The sequence below is a fragment of the Macaca nemestrina genome, chromosome 12 (assembly GCF_043159975.1).
Source record: "Macaca nemestrina isolate mMacNem1 chromosome 12, mMacNem.hap1, whole genome shotgun sequence".
In the NCBI taxonomy this organism is placed as follows: Eukaryota; Metazoa; Chordata; class Mammalia; order Primates; family Cercopithecidae; genus Macaca; species Macaca nemestrina.
Genome location: NC_092136.1, coordinates 73,223,352 through 73,240,439, shown reverse-complemented (window position 1 = coordinate 73,240,439; position 17,088 = coordinate 73,223,352). Strand labels below are relative to the sequence as shown.

The 17,088-nt window shown below is 40.6% G+C and overlaps 1 protein-coding gene and 1 long non-coding RNA gene across 12 annotated transcripts in view; one reads left to right on the top strand and one right to left on the bottom strand.

Moving 5' to 3' along the window:
- Positions 1 to 17,088, top strand: part of LOC105468732 (C2 domain containing 3 centriole elongation regulator) — a 155,797-nt gene that overhangs the window by 113,357 nt on the left and 25,352 nt on the right. For 7 of the 11 annotated variants that reach the window (XM_071075279.1, XM_071075282.1, XM_071075275.1 and 4 more), the window contains 5 exons: positions 1,600 to 1,664; positions 2,034 to 2,107; positions 6,761 to 6,904; positions 7,902 to 8,035; positions 14,020 to 14,184. In XM_071075279.1, coding sequence (XP_070931380.1) covers positions 1,600 to 1,664; positions 2,034 to 2,107; positions 6,761 to 6,904; positions 7,902 to 8,035; positions 14,020 to 14,184 — 582 coding nt within the window. Of the gene's footprint in view, positions 1 to 1,599; positions 1,665 to 2,033; positions 2,108 to 6,698; positions 6,905 to 7,901; positions 8,036 to 14,019; positions 14,185 to 17,088 lie in introns of those variants that run through there. The other 4 variants (XM_071075276.1, XM_071075278.1, XM_071075284.1 and 1 more) reach the window with 2 other exon arrangements.
- LOC105468733 (uncharacterized) overlaps positions 14,330 to 17,088 on the bottom strand; it is a 48,130-nt gene continuing 45,371 nt past the window's right edge. Inside the window, exons 4-5 of the long non-coding RNA XR_011610927.1 lie at positions 14,510 to 14,630; positions 14,330 to 14,419 (exon numbers count right to left, since the gene is read on the bottom strand). This is a non-coding gene — a long non-coding RNA (uncharacterized lncRNA). The remainder of the gene's footprint in view (positions 14,420 to 14,509; positions 14,631 to 17,088) is intronic.

The following is a 17,088-nucleotide window of genomic DNA, read 5'->3' as shown; positions in this document are numbered from 1 at the left end:
AGTAACAAAATCATTATTAGAAGTTATACTGTATCACCCTGTATAAAGTTTAATTCTTGTCCACCAACACTAGCCATACCCATGGTGTCTGGTCTTCTGTTTTTTCACAGTGTTTGTGTACTTTAATTGAGTCTCAGCAGTTGGTCACATGCTCAGTGTTTTGTAATTTGAGAGGCTGGCCTGAGTCAGGAGCTAGAACTGCAGTGAAAACTCAGTGCTGTATATGGTGAGCTACTGGAAATCATAGAAATTCTGGCCATCAGAGTACTTCATATAAAATATCAAATCCTCCCCAAAAGGCAGGAAACCAGAGGACTGAGCTTCTAAGTGGAGGTGATTTGTTCATTCACAACCTAAAAACCTAACGTAATTACAAAACTTCACAAAGTTGATGAAGGGGCATGAGCAATCTCCTGATTTCCTCTCTTCACTTTACAGTTGAGGAGACTGTGGCCCAGGGAGGCTACATAGTCTGTTGGTAACAGAGGCAGGATTGGAAGAAAAATGAATAATGGCACTATTTACAATTCCCTTATCACAAAATTGTTTCCTTTGATCTTCATAGCAACTTGCAGGTCGGTAGTATTATCCCATTTAACAGGTAAGAGAACCAGGCCTGGAAGAAGCTAAGTGCATGGCCAGAGTCGCTCAGGTGATAATAGTAGAGCTACAATTCAGAGGTGAGTCTTTTGACTCCCAGCTAGAATTAGAATCTCTGACCAGTCCTTGTTTCACTTTAGACCGTGCCTCTCATTGGTCTGGAAGTAGGCTCTCTTCACTTCCCCAGTGGTGTTTGGGGAATGAAATCAAGCCTCTTGGTTTTCTCTAGATCTCCTTCTTGCTTACCTGGAGCCCTAGCACCTGGTTTGGAAATTTCCAAAGCTTTGTCACTTAAAACTGTATTTTATATAATATATAAATGTATTGGAGGTGTTCAGTGGATTTCACTTCAGCTTCTTTATCTGGTATGAAAGTTAGGCATTTTCTTACTTTGTTGCCTTGCCTCTGCATGGTATAGTGTTGAGGTCAGGCAAGCCAGGGTTCAAATCCCATGCCTACTACTTACTTACTCTTCAGTGACCTCAAGCAAACCATTTTACTTCTCTGAGCCCAATCTTATCATCTATAAAATAAGGATAATAATGTCCCTGTTACAGGCTTTTGTGCAGATTAAATGTATATGAAACACTTGGTGCCATGCCTGGCCCAAGGTAGGCACTCAGTAAATGTTCTTTTCCTCCTCTTCCCTTCTCACCATTCTCTCATTCTAAGGCATAAGCAGAATCTTTACCCATTCCAATAAAACTCTTAAATGCATGTTGAGGAACTCCTCTGTCTTAGGGAAACTTTGGGAGTGGTGGGGAGGAAATGTTGTGTTAGGGGAGCCTGTTTTCAAGTCTTGGCAAGTTAATTCATCTCTCTGAGCTTCCATCCCCTCATTTTAACTGTGAAGATAAAAATATATCCTAGAAGATGGCTAAGAAGATGAAATAGTGTTGGGAAAGTGCTTTGCAAATTACAAGATATTCTTCAAATCTAAGTTTTATACTACAGAAAGTTCCTATACACTTAGTTTACAGTGGTTGTTTTTCTTAATAGGCTATCAAAAGAGCTGCTTCTGGACCCACAACAAACCCTGGTCTTCAAAGTTTGGCATAAAGGAGGTACGAACTCTGTTAAAAGAATATCTGCTTGCTTGTAAAAATAAGCTCACATCCTGTTGACAATTTACCATTCCTTTTTTTTTTTTTTTTTTTTTTTTTTAAACGAAGTGAAGCACTCCCGATGGTGCTGGGAATGCAGATATGTGGTAGAGGGTAATCCCCCAGAAGGCCACATTATTCTCCTGTAAAAAAAAAAAAAAAAAAGTGAATTGTCAACAGGATTTTTTTTTTTTTTTTTTTAGCAAGATCTTGCTCTGTCACCTGGGCTGGAGTGCAGTGGCGTGATCATCTCAGTCTCCTGAGTAGCAGGGACCACAAAGCGCGCACCACCATGCCTAGCTAATTTTGTTTTGTTTTGTTTTTTTTGAGATGGAGTCTTGTTCTGTCGCCCAAGCTGGAGTGCAGTGCCGCGATCTCTGCTCACTACAAGCTCCGCCTTCCAGGTTCACACCCTTCTGCCTCAGCCCGCTGAGTAGCTGGGACTACAGGCGCCCGCCACCATGCCCCGCTAATTTTTATATTTTTGGTAGAGATGGGGTTTCAGTGTGTTAGCCAGGATGGTCTCAATCTCCTGACCTCGTGATCCACCCGCCTTGGCCTCCCAAGGTGCTGGGATTACAGGCGTGAGCCACCACACCCAGCCGCTAATTATTTTTTGTACAGACAAGGTCTCACTGTGTTGCCAGGCTGATCTCTAACTCCTGGGCTCAAGCAGTCTTCCTGCCTCAGCCTCCCAAAGTGCTGAGACCACAGGCGTGAGCCACCATACCTGGCCTGTTCTCCTACAGAATTCAAGTACTTAAAAATTATATAATTTTGTTTGACTACCTGGTTAGTGAAGAAATCCAAGTATGTTTGAGTCTTTCCTGTTGTATCTGTCAACCATCATAATGTATAGCCTGCCACATACAAGTGGTTTCTCCCCACTTTTGTATGATGATGTTAAGCCTTCTGTTGACTCTGGCTTATTAACCAAGACCCTTGCATTATCAGGTAGTACACAAGACAAGAGTCTAACCACATATTTTTTCTTATTTTCAAGAACCTTCCCAAGAGGGATGTGCTGATATTATGGTCTTTCGACCCAGTTTTATTAAGAGGCATAACACAGCAACATTAAGAGCCTTGACTCTGAAGCCAGGTTCTTCAGATTCAAATGCCAGTTCTGCCCCTTACTGTAGCAGTGTGACCTTGGGTAAATGATTTCTCTGTGCCTATTTCCATATCTGTAAAATTGAGGCTACTTCATAGGTAGTATTATTATCATAGGGTTTTTGGAGAATTAAGCCTGACACTTAGTAAATACCATATCAGTTTTTGTTGTTTTTATTAATGAGCAGTAATGTGCTAAGAACTTTACAAACATCTCTGATTCTTGATGGTAAAAATAAAATTAGTCTAATTTTATAGCTGTAAAAGCTGAAGGCCAAGGAAGTTTAGTGGCTTGACTAAGGGCATGTCACTATGAATTGTTGGAGCCAATATTTGAACCCAGTTCTTACTGGTTATACAGCCTTCACTGTTTGTCCTTACCATGCTAGTAAGATTGGAAAACTTGGAAAATTGAGGTAGTGCGGACATCTAACCATCTTACAGCTTAGAAAATTTTGTCTCACTAAATCTCTCCTCTAAGTGTAGCTCCTTTAGGATTCCAGCTAGGCCCTGATTTCCAAATCTTCATTTGTTTTGAGTCGCCTACACAGCCTACAGAGTCACAGTTTTTTGTTTGCCAGTGGTGATATTTGGAGCTAACCTCAAACCCTAATAAAGACCCGAGAGAAATCAGAACGTAAAGGGAATTTACTGAGCTTTCTCTCCGCCTGTGCTCCTGTTGGTGAGTGCTGCTGTGAGTCCCTTGTTTTGATGATGAGTTCTATGTTGCTGCTTTGGATTCACTTAGTTCCTCCACTGCTACCCAACCTCGTAAATACAGCAAGAGCTGATCATAACTCACTTTTCTCTGAATCAACACAAGGAATTCTTGCTCTATTTAGCTGAGCTCCACCCTCCTTTCTAGGCTTTTTCTCTCTTCTCTCTAAAGTACCACAGAGATTCTCAAGCAGACCAGGGTTCACAATTCAGCACTTATTTTAGCAGGAAAAAGAGAATAAACTTTGGTCTTATGCAGACCTGGGTTCAAATCTTGGCTCTGCTATTTACTATAATAACTCTGTGGCCTGAATTAAATCACTTTACCTCTTTCCTGTTATCTTTCTTATTTATAAAGTTAGAATAATAGTATTGGCCTTGCAGGATTTGTGAGGATTTGAGATAATATATGTAAAGTACTTGGCACATAATTGTTGCTTAATAAATGGAGCTATTTTTATTATTATGTCTACTATGTGTCAGGTACTATGCTAGGACTATTGGAGTATAGAGAATAAAATACATTCCCTATCTTCCAGGACTTCAAGAGGGTCTCAGTAAGATCTGGTCATAAATGAAAGTGAGGAAAATGCCTAGACAACACTGACCACCACTCAGTGTATGTAGATGTCTCTCTCCCCTTAACCTATTTATGCCTAGTGTTCCATTATAGGAATGCTAAGCTTGTGGGAGTTATTTATATCCTACTGCTCGAGGTCCTTACCAAGGTCTGATTTTTTATAAAAAAATTTGCAAACTCCAGCATGAATGGGTTAATTCTATTGTTTCCACACAAACTCAACAAATCTAGTATAGAAAATACTGAAATCCAACCAAGCTGTGTTCAGCAGAGCTTCTGTTCTGTGTCAGGCACCATGCTAAGTACTAGGGATACAAAGATAAAAATAAAACAGGCATGGTCCCTTGTCCTCACAGAGCTCACAGTCAGTGTGGGACATAAAAAGTACAGTATAGTATGATTAGGCAAATATAGGCTACTCTGATAGGAGACGTCTTACCCAGACTTAGGATGTCAGAGGAGGCTTCCTGGAGCACACCTGAGCTGAGGAATGAAGGGTCAGGACTTACTGTAGTCAGAGGGGAAAACAAATACAAAGCCTCAAGTCAAGAAAGAGTTGAGGGAAGTTCTCAATGACTAGAACATTAACTGCAAATGGAGAATGGCAGGTTGTCCTGTTAATCCGATGTTAAATTTAACTCTTCCAAGCCATTCCTTTTCTCCATGATCTGCTTAGCCAAAGCACTCCTCAAGTATGTTTAAGATGTACTACCTTCATTTTAGGCAGAACCCTCCATCATACTTCATCCCCAGTGGGTAAGAATTACTTGAACCCCACTCTGGGGAATACAGCTTCAAGTGTTTATAGAATCAAAAATTTTCCAAGTTGAAGGGGATCTTTTTTTTTTCTTTTTTGAGACAGGATCACTTTGTTTCCCAGGCTGGAGTACAGTGGTAGGATTATGCTCACTGCAGCTGTGAACTCCTGAGCCCAAGGTCCTCCCACCTCAGCTTCCTAAGTAGCTGGGACTACCGGCATGCACCACTATACCCCACAATTTTTTTTTTTTAGAAATAGGGTCATGCAATGTTGCCCAGACTGGTCTCGAACTCTTGACCTTAAGCCGCCCTCCCTCCTCAACCTCCCAAAGTGCTGGGGTTACAGGCATGAGCCACCTGCTCAACCAAAGGGGATATTGAATCTGGTTCAATACTTCTCATTTTATGTGTGTGGCTGAGGCTCAGGGAGTTAGAGGAATGTGTTTTCCAGTCAAAGCCATACCTAGATTTGCTATTGTGGCACACTGCTCCTTTGTCCCGCTCTAGGTTGGCCAGTTTACTTGTGTTTTCAGTGAATATCAAGTTTTTCATGCAGGAAGATGTTATGCCAGGTATGGACAGCGTAGGGAACATAGTGTAATACCTTTTCTCATCTTTTAGCTAGGTTCGAGTCTAAAGGACAACAAGCTGTCCAAACAAATGTTATGCAGTATGTGATGAATTTAGCATCATCAGGAATGTGCCCAAGGAACTGTGGGAACTTCACGATTACTCCTCTGGAAAATTTGCATTCCTCTATTTATTAAGCAATTTATGGACCTATAGTTGTGTCAGTGTTTGGTAGATCCAGCCTTTGATTTCACTGTACAGAATGGAGCCTGTGTAAAATAGAAATTCATGTAGTGACAGAGGCCTGTTTGTCCCCAGCTACTTCATGTCAGAAATGAGGAATAAGTAGCAAAGAAAATGAGAATGAAGGTCATTGCATGGTAGCTTGTCCAATAAAAAGAGAATCTTCTCAGTCATTAAGGGCAGCCCCCTTACCATATAGAGAAGAGCCTGAGCCCAGGCTCATTTTGCACCCTAAACTGGTCTCCAGGGAGTTATTTGTCTTTCCTTTTTAATTTGCATTACTTTGCTCTTAATTAAATATAATACATATGTAGAAAATTTGGAAAATACAGAGAAGTAGAAATAGGAAAATGCAAATCTCTCATAATTCCATAATTGCAAGACATACTGTCCTGAGAAAAATCACTGAGACATGATAGCCTAGGAAAAATAAGTTCTTAAGTTTAGTGTTATTTTCTAATTGCCTATATCAAGAGGACCAGCTAGGTGGGGTGGCTCACATGTGTAATTCCAACACTTTGGGAAGCCAGTGCAGGAGGATCACTTGAGGCTGGGGGTTCAAGACTACCTGGGCAACATAGTGAGACTGCGTCTCAACAAAAAAATTAAATTAAAAATTAGCTGGGCATGGTGATGTGTGCCTATAGTCCTAGCTATTTGGGAGGCTGAAGAAGGAGGATCGCTTGAGTTTGGGAGTTTGAGGCTGCAGTGAACTATGATCATGCTACTGCACTGCAACCTGGACATCAGAGTGAGACTCCATCTCTTTGAAAAAAAGAGAAAGAATGAAGTGCAAGCCTGCCAGCTTTTTCCCACCATACAGAAAGGGAATTCCTAACAGGAAGGCAGGCTTTGGTTGCCAGTCTCTCTCAACTTCATTATCTGTCTTCTCCGATGGCTTTGGGATCACTGAACTCCTCTATCCCCTGAATCAGCTTCTCTGTGTGCAGCCTCTAATCTCAGTGGCAGGACATACCTAGCCACATTGCCCAGCTTTTCTCTTTCCCCTACAGATGAAGAGAGGGTGATTGGCTTTGCCTCAGTGGACCTCTCCCCACTTCTCTCTGGTTTCCAGTTTGTCTGTGGCTGGTACAACATCACGGACTTCAGTGGAGAGTGCCAGGGGCAGATAAAAGTTGCTGTCTCCCCTTTGGAGAGTTTGATACACTTCAAAGAAGAAAGGCAAGCAAGGCGTGGAGTGGAGACCTCAAAATCACTGGTATGTATGGAGAGTCACATCCCTAACCATTAAGAATTGTACTGACGTATAAGAACATTCTTTACTTATGTTTGGCCCTTTCCAGCTTATAGAATACATTATATGCTATTTGTGTCTCGTAACAACCTCCTGACCTTTTGGGGTGATGAAAATGTTCTGGAATTAGTTGTGATGGTTGCACAACTTTGAATACACTGAAAACCAGTGAATTGAGCTTTTTAAAAGGATGAATTGTATAATACATTAGTTATAGCTCAGTTTTCAAATAAAACAAGATTGTCATATAGAATCTGAAACTATATAAGTTGACTTGTTTTTCAACTCTGTTACACTGATATCATTAGTCTTTCAATTAAAAAAATAATTGAAAGAATGCGAAGAGGGAAATTGATGATGGTATGCATAGACAAATCTTTCAAGGAGTTTAACTGTAAGAGAAAGAAGAATTTCCCAGACTATCAAAAATACGAGAGCTCTATCAAGGCAAAGACTATGTTTTTTATTCATCTCTCTGTCTCTCGTGCCTGGCCCAGGGTCTGGCACAGAGTGGTCATCCATAAATACTGAATGAAAGCATGCGTAAGAAAACAGAGTTCATTGGTTCCTATATAGGAAGGTCCTTTCTTCAGCCCAACCCTGGTAGTCCTAAGACAAGAAATTTCACAGCCAGATTATCCTCATATGTAGGGTAAGTATAAAATGATATCCATCCAGGCATTTACAGTGTATTAATAGCTGGAGGAACAAGAGCATAAATATAGATAAAGCAACTGAAAAGTAATCTGATAGCATAGTCTGTAAAATGGGGATAATAATACTACTTGCCTCATAAGATTATAAATGAGAAAATGTATGTAAATTGTTTAGCACAGTGTTTAACACAAAGTATTCAGTAAATTAAATGCACACAATAAATTTTACAAATTTATTTACATACTGCTTTGTTACGAATGGTTTTATGGTGACAAGTGTACCATTTTTCTTGTTGTGTTTACAGATCCCAATATACAGTCCCTTTTCCTTCCCTGCCTCTGATATGTATGCTGCATTCTCCAGCCACATGGCAAGGCAGACCCTAGACCAACTTGCTCATGCCTCCTCAAAGGAGCTTGATTTCTCCTCTCCTGGGAGGTGAGTGAATTCTTGATGATGAGAAGAAATTGGGTTAAAAAATGGAAGTGTGTGAACTGGCTTATCATTTCTCTCTTTCCTTTATTAGAGGAAAAAACAAGACAGGGTAAGAGCTTTGTTGATCACAGCTCCAAAAACCCCAAGATCCTATGAAAACAAAGTTTTTATGAGATAGGAGCTAGAATATGTATGCTTTCAGAAGGGCCACTTCAGTACAAGGGATAAGTTTCTGTTATCCTCCAAGGTCTTTAACCTTTATCCCTAAAGTCAGTCATCAGCTATGTGAGGAATCCATCTTCTTTCCCCTCCTAAAACTACATGCCAGTTTATTTTACAAAAAGCAACTGGTCCATCCTTTTCACTAAGCCAGGCTTGAACATGCATATGGCCTCAGGGCTACAGCATGTTCCATCCTGTACAAGGGCAGGGTCTAAGAGGAAGGTTGCTACTTTTCCTTCTACCTCTTTGCAGGCCCTAGTACCATTTGGCACCCTCCTCTGCCTACACCAGAGTCTCTCCTATGTCTTTCTCTTCAGCTCAGGGAAAGGGCAAGAAATCTTCCTCTACAGCAGCCCTTCCTACAAGAGCAGTTCCTGAGCAGACCCTATTATTCCAAGAAGACACTTATATCATGTAACCACTCTAAGGCCCAGTTCAGGGCTACATAGTTTTCTACTTGATCACGATGTGAAGAGCTCCTCTGTCCTCTGTACAAAGAGAGCTATGTATCTGTCAATTCCTAGATCCCAGATTTTAGATAATTCCTTTGTTATATCTTTTATAAGTGTCACTTTGACCATAGCCAATCAGTGGGACACATGGGTAGGATGAGGGTATCTCTAGTGCCCACTCTTTAGTAATTTTAAAAGCTAAAAGTTTAATGGTTTGCCTTTTGTCCACATAAAGATGTCCCTGTTACCACTTCAGAAGGGCCACATCAAAATGTCATATTATTTACAGATAGCCATTTAAGGCTAGGCTATAATTCCCTCTCTGACCATTTTGCCAGAGATCCAGCTCTTCCTGACCCTGCCCTGCTCAAGGGACAGGGTGGTGAAGTGGGCTGTAAGGTCAGACAGATCTGGAATCCTATCCTGACTTTACCACTTACTAGCTACATGTGACCTGAGGCTAATTACTTTAGTTTTCTGAGCTTTAGCTTTCTAATTTGTTAGATGAAAATAATATAGTACCTCAAGGGCTGTTATGAAGAGTAAATGAGAATAGAAATAACTCACTTTCATATGGACTTTATATACATTAGCTCACTGGGTTTTCACAGCAGCCTTAAGAGAGAGGTTTTATTACTAATAATACATGCAAAATGCCTAGAACAGCAGTTTCCAAACTTTCTTGTCTTTGTGCTTTATTCGTAATAACCAAAAATTGTAAACAACTCAGGTGTCCATCAACAAAGAGGTGAACAAATAACCAAATTGTGGTATATCCATACAATGAAATATTAATACTACTCAAAAATAAAAAGAAATGCATTATTGATAGACAACAAAATGAATATCAAAATAATTATGCTAAGGAAGAGAAGCTAGATGAAAAAGAGTACATTGGACCAGCCATGGTGACTCAGGCCTTTAATCTCAATGCTTTAGGAAGCTGAGATGGGAGGATCGCTTGAGGCCAGGAGTTTAAGACGATCCTGGGCAACATAGTGAGACCCCATCTCCACAGAAAAATTTTAAAATTTGCCTGCCTGTAGTCCTAGCTACTTAGGAGGTTGAGACAGGAGGCTCACTTGAGCCCAGGTACTTAAGGGTGCAGTGAGCTATGATCGCACCACTGCACTCCAGCCTGAGTGACAGAGCGAGAACCCATCTCTTAAAAAAAATAAAAAGTACATTGTTTGTGATTCCATTTATATAAAATCCTAGAAAATGCATCCTAACCTATACTGACAGAAAGCAAATCAGTGGTTGCCTAGGGACAAGGCAGGGTGGATAAGGAGGAAAGGAGGAAGGAATTGCAAAAGACAAGAAGAAACTTTTGGAGGTGGTAGATGTATTCATTATCTCGTGGTAGTGGTTTCTTTGGATGTATACATGTGTTAAAATTCATCAAATTGTATTCTTTAAATGCATAAATTTTATTTTATATCAGTTACACATTTATAAAGTAGTGGTTCTCAAATATTTTCACTTTAAAACCCTTTCATACTATTAAAAATTAGTGATGACCCAAACAGGTTTGTTTATGTGGGTTATATCTATCAATTTTTACTGTATTAGAAATTGAAACAGAAACTTTTAAAACGTGATAAGCAAAATCAATTTTATTTCTATATACCAAAAATGAATAACCAAAAATGAAATTGAGGCTGGGTGTGGTCTCTTGTGCCTGTAATTCCAGCACTTTGGGAGGCCAAGGTGAGAGGATTGCTTGAGCTCAGGAGTTCGAGACCAGCCTGGGCAACAAAGTGAAACCCTAGCTCTACAAAAAATCGAAAAAATTAGCCAGGCATAGTGGTGCACGCCTGCAGTCCCAGCTACTCGGGAGACTGAAGCAGGACAATTGCTTGAGCCCAGGAGGTCGAGGCTACAGTGAGCCACGTTCATGCCACTGCACTCCAGCCTAGGCAACAGAGTAAGACCCTGTCTGCCAAAAAAAAAAAAAAAAAAATTGAAAAAGGTCTAAATGAAATGAAAGACATCCCATATTTATGGATTAAGAGACAATATTGTTATGATGGCAATATTCTCCACATTCATCTACAGATTCAACCCAATCCCTATCAAAATTCCTGCTGGCTTTGTGGAAATGGACAAGCTGATCTTAAAATTAATATGGAAATTCAAGGCACACAAAATAGGCAAAACAACCTTGAAAAAGAACAGAGTCCCTGATTCCAAAGCTTACTACAATGCTACTGTAAGCAAAACAGTACTGGAATGAGGATAGAAATATAAATCAGTGGAATTGAATTGATAATCGCAAAATAGACCCAGGTGTCTGTGATAAACTAATTTTCAACAAGGATATCAAAACTCTTTAATGAGGACAGAATAGTCTTTTCTATAAATGGTGCTGGAACAACTGGATATCCACATTCAAGTGATTGAAGTTGGACCCCTTCCTCATACCATACACAAAAATTAACTTCAAATAGGTCACATATCTAAATGTAAAAACTAAAACTATAAAACTCTTCCTAGGAAGCAGAGGAGTAAATCTTCATGAGCTTGGATTAGACAATGATTCCTTAGGAAATGACACCAAAAGCACAAGCAACAAAAGAAAAAAATTAGATTCATCAAAATTAAAAACTCTTATAGCCATTAAAAAAAAAAAAAAAAGAACAAAATCACGTTCTTTGCAGCAACATGGATGCAACTGGAGGCCATTATCCTAAGCAAATTACCACAAGAACAGAAAACCAAAAACCACATGTTCTCCCTTATAAGTGGCAGCTAAGCATTGGGTACTCATGGACATAAAAAATGTCAACAAAAGAAACTAGGGACTACTAAAGGAAGGAGAAAGGGAGGAGTACAAAAGTTGAAAAACTAACTGTTGGGTAATATGCTTAGTACCTGGGTGATGGGATCATTCAAACCCCAAACCTCAGCATCCTGCACATATACCACGGATCTAAAATACAAATTGATATTATAAAAATAAATAAAATCTTAAAACTAGGAATTTTTACACTGCAAGTGACACCATCAAGGAAGTGAAAAGACATCCCATAGAATGGGAGAAAATATTTGCAAGTTACAGATTTCTTTTTTTTTTTTTTTTGAGACGGAGTCTTGCTCTGTCACCAGGCTGCAGTGCAGTGGCGTGATCTCAGCCCACTGCAACCTCCACCTCCCGGGTTCAAGTGATTCTCCTGCCTCAGCCTTCTGAGTAGCTGGGACTACAGGGGCACACCACCACACCGGCTAATTTTTGTATTTTTAGTAGAGACGGGGTTTCACCATATTGGCCACTATGGTCTCGATCTCTTGACCTTGTGATCCACCCACCTTGGCCTCCCAAAGTGCTAGGATTACACGTGTGAGCCACCGTGCCCGGCCAGTTATAGATCTTATATCTAGAACATATAAAGGGGACTGGGTGCAGTGGCTCACACCTGTAATCCCAGCACTTGGGGAGGCTGAGGTGGGAGGATCACTTGAACTCAGAAGGTCAAGGCCATGTTATTATTTTTTATAGAGATGGGCAACATAGTGAGAGCCCATCTCCACAAAAAATTGAAAAACTAGTCGGATTTGGTGGTGCACATCTGTAGTCTAAGCAACTTAGGAGGCTGAGGTGGGAGGATCACTTGAGCCCAGGAGGTTAAGGCTGCATTGAGCCGTGCACTCCAACGTGGGAGACAAAGTGAGACCCTGTCTCAAAATAATATCTAGAATATATAAAGAACTCTTACAACTCAATAATAAAAAGCAAATAACCAGTTTAAAATGGGCAAAGGATTTGAATAGACATTTCTTCAAAAAAGATATACAAATGGCCAATAATCACAGTAAAAGATGCAAATCAAAACCACAATAAGGTACCACTTTATATCCACTAGGGTGACTGTATTAATAAAAAAAAAAAAAAGATATCTCAAGCCTTAGGAAGGGGTAGATAAATTGCTGGTGGGATAGTAAAATGCTGCAGGTGCATTGGAAAATAATCTGGCAGTTCCTTAAAAGGTTAAACATGGAGTAACCTTATGACCCAGTAATTCTACTTCTAGTTATATACCCAAAAGAAATGAAAACAGATGTCCACACAAAAACTTGTACACTTACGTTTATAGCAGCATTATTCCTAATAACCAAAAAGTAGAAGCAACTCATGCCCATCAACTGAGGAGTAGATATTTATTCAGCTGCAAAAAGGAATGAAAGACTGATACATGCTGTACTATAGATGAAGCTTGAAAACATTATGCTAAATGAAAGAAGCCAGTCACCAAAAAACACATATTATATGATTCCATTCATATGCAATATCCAGAATGGGCAAACCTATTGAAGCAGAAAATAAATTAGTAGTTGCCTAGGACCAGGAAATGTGGAATAGTTCTAATGGTTATGAAGTTGTTTTGTGAGTGGTAAAAATGTTCTAAAACTGATTGTGGTAACACTTAATGTAACTCTTCTTATACTAAAAACCATTGAGTAATACACTTCAAATAGGTGAATTATGTGGCATGTGAATTATATCTCAATAAAGCTGTGAATTAAAAAAAGAAGATTTTTGGAGTCATGTTCTTGAATATCATGCTCAGGAATTTGAGATTTGTTGAAAAGCCAAAGCTAGAAAGGCATGATGGTAATTACATGGCCTAATATATGTTGAATGCTTACATCAGGGCTTGGCGTATAATAAGGATGCCAAATATATTGTTGTTATTGTTGTTCTTGTTATTACTACTTCAGATTTATGGTTTTTGGTTTTGGGAGGCTTTTTTTTTTTTAAAGACAGAGTCTCACTCTGTCGCCCAGGCTGGAGTGCAGTGGCATGATTTCAGCTCACTGCAACCTCCACCTCCCAGGTTCAAGTGATTCTCCTGCCTCAGCCTATAGCATAGCTGGGATTACAGGCACCTGCCACCACACCCAGCTAATTTTTGTATTTTTAGTAGGGACAGGGTTTCATCATATTGGCCAGGCTGGTCTCAAATTTCTGGCCTTAAGTGAACCACCTGCCTTGGCATCCCAAAGTGCTGGGATTACAGGCTTGAGTCACTGCCCCCAGTCAGATTTATGTTTTAGAAAAATCACTCTGTTTATTGTGAAGAATGAATTAAAAGGGGGTAGGCAAGATTGAAGACAAGATTATTTTGGAGACATTTATAATCCAAGCAAGAGATGATAAGGCCGGAACTGTGATAGTGGGGATAGATTTGCAGTTCCATTTCAGGATAGTGATTTGTTTATTGTCACGCTAGCAGTGTTCTCATTGATTGGGAATTTATTTTGCTCCCTTTTTTTTTTTTTTTTTTTTTTTTTTTTTTTTTTTTTTTGTGGCAGAAGTGGCACCACAAGAAACCAAGCATCACGCCATGAAGAGCATGTGCAGAACATTCGCCGGTTTCATGAATCCCTGCATCTTCAGGGAGAAGCACTCTTGCCATGTGATGACAAACTGACCACATCACCTTTGTCCTCCCAAACCTCCATTCTGACTTCTCTCAGGTGAGGCTCTGCGGAGAAAAGATGCAGGAAACCATAGTGGGGCACAAGGTGAATGAGAAATGGCAATGTGCATTACTGCTTTTCCATCACCTGCCACCACCCTAGGAACATTAGTAGAGTGCTCTTTTGCATGTTAGTATCAGGTTGGACCCTGGAGCCTCATGGGATTCCTCATAGATGAATCTGTATCAGCTTGGGACCTTTCATTCCTTCAGGGGCTCTGTTACTGATCCAGCTGTAAATGCAGGAGCTTCAGGTTATTCACCAAAACTTCATAATAACCACCCTCACATCTACACAGCCTCCCACTCTCTTTAGAACTTACAAAGCTTCGTCCTGCCCACAGTCTTTATCCTCACAACCATTGACTTCTTCCAGACCAGCCTCTGTCCTGTTAACTCTTTTCTGTTCCTTTCTTAGTTTAGTTAGCACTTGAGTCAGAATCGCTGTAAGAATTGAAAGGGCGATGATAGATCAGATAGATCAGCTATATCAGCCCCTCGCTTGTCTAATGAAAAGCGTGGCACAGTGGAAAGGACGTGGCTTCAGAGTCAGATAGACTTGACCTCCAATCCTTGCTCTGCCCATCTCAGTGGAGGAGATAGCCATGTTGCCAAATAATTATAATGCAGGTTAGTAAGAGCTGCAGTTTTCCTGGCCAAGAGTAGACAGGGGAATGCCTAATATTCTGGATTGTTCCTGGAAAGATTTAAAGAAGTCACATTTGAAGTGGTCTTTGAAGGACATTTTGTGCAGAAAGAAGTTATGTCAAGGCTCAGGGGCAAGTCAAGTTTGGGGAAATGCCAGCAGTGCATGTAGGAAAAAGCTGAGCATAAGATGCAAGAAGCAAGGTGAGGTTTTTAAGAGTCAGATCATGAAGGGCCTTAAATGGGCTCCAACACCTGACCTTGCTTACCTCCTTATTCACCAGGACAACAGGGCTGAGCCACTGCGGCTCCCGGCTTTTTTTGTTTTTGTTTTTGTTTTTGTTTTTGTTTTTGTTTTTGTTTTTCTTGAGATGGGGTCTCACTCCGTCACCCATGCTGGAGTGCAGTGGTGCAATCTTGGCTCACTGCAGCCTCTGCCTCCTGGGTTCAAGCGATTCTTCTGCCTCAGCCTCCCAAGTAGCTGGGATTACAGGTCCCCATAACCACACCCAGCTAATTTTTTGTATTTTTAGTAGAGATGGGGTTTCACTATGTTGGCCAGGCTGGTCTCAAACTCCTGACCTCGTGATCCCAAAGTGCTGGGATTACAGGCGTAAGCCATGGCGCCCGTCCAAAAGACTTTATATTTGGGGGGGAAAAAAAAAACCTATTCTTTGATTTTATAATGCAAACTCAGAAAAGAAACATCGACAAAATCTTTTTGGTTAATGACACAAGTTAAACATTGATCAATAGTGCTATAGACCAGCAGACCCCAACCTTTTTGGCACCAGACACTGGTTTTGTGGAAGATCATTTTTCCACAGATGGGGCAGGGTGGGATTGGGGGGTGGGGAATGCTTTCCAGATGAAACTCTTGCACCTCCCATCATCAGTCATTATTTAGATGCTCATAAGGAGCGCACAGCCTAGATCCCTCACATGAGCAGTTCACAATAGGGTTTGTGCTCCTATGAGAATCTAATGCCGCTGCTGATCTGACAGGAGGCAGAGCTCCGGGGTAACGCTCACTTGCCCCCGCTCACCTCCTGCTGTGCAGCCCAGTTCCTAATAGGCCACAAACCAGTACCGGTCCACAGCCCAGAGGCTGGGACTTCTGTTATAGATTATGGGAAACTGCCCAAACTTATTTTACAAAGAAGTAATATGTTCAGATTCTTATTTCAGATTAGTAAAATGCTAGAGATTGTAGGCTATTTAAGTGAAATTATTGACAATTTGGTTGTATTTTATTGGGTCATCACATAACCTATTTGGAACCCACTTGAAAAAAAAAACTCCTTCACCTTCGAGTAGTTTCTCTCAACCTTGGCACTGTTGATATTCTGGCCAGATATTTTGTTTTGAGGGTCAGTTCTGTGCATTATATGATGTTTAGCTGCATCCCTGGCCTCTACCAGCTACATACAGTAGCACCCCTCTCTTTGGGTTGACTTGTGACAACCCAAAATGTCTCCAGACATTGCCAAGTGTATCCTGGGGGACAATATTGCCAGCTTGAAAAGCACTGCGCTAGGACAGTAGTTCTCAAAATTTAATGTATATCAGAATCCCATGAAGGGCTTATTACAGCACTGATTGTTAAGACCTATCCACACAGTTCCTGATTCAGTAGGTCTAGGATAAGGCTTGAGACTCTGCATTTCTAACAGGCTCAGGTGATGCTGCCATAGCTGGTCCTAGAACTAGGCTTTCAGAACTACTATCTAGAGGGATTCTTTACCAAATGGGCGTGAAACATGGTAAGATCAATTTGCATTACCTCCTTAGATTCAGAGAGCCCTTTAACAGTGCTGCATTTGAATCATAGCTATCATTTCAGGCCTTCAGAGCAAGTATTAATAAACCTGTGTTTCACAGATGAGCAAATTACAGCTTGGTGTTCGTAGGTTGATATGCCATGGTTCTACATGGTTCTACACTGGTCTAACAAGACCGGTAGGTTTGCATATTTCCCAAAGCTACCCCCCACCAAGTTACATTTATTTGCATGTTCCTCCTGCAGATGTTTATCCATGTGGCATATACCACAATATAGACACCTAAGTGATTTGGTACACACCACTGTGACTTGAGTCTTGGCCTCTAGTGATAGAATAAGGATCAACTTTGTCCTCTCATTTGGATTTTCCTCTAAGACGCGCAGACTGTTTCTAACAAAAGGATAGAAAGACTTTCAGTTCATGTCACAGGTATTTGGTGTCCATGTTGTGTTGATTGTACCAGGCACATTGAG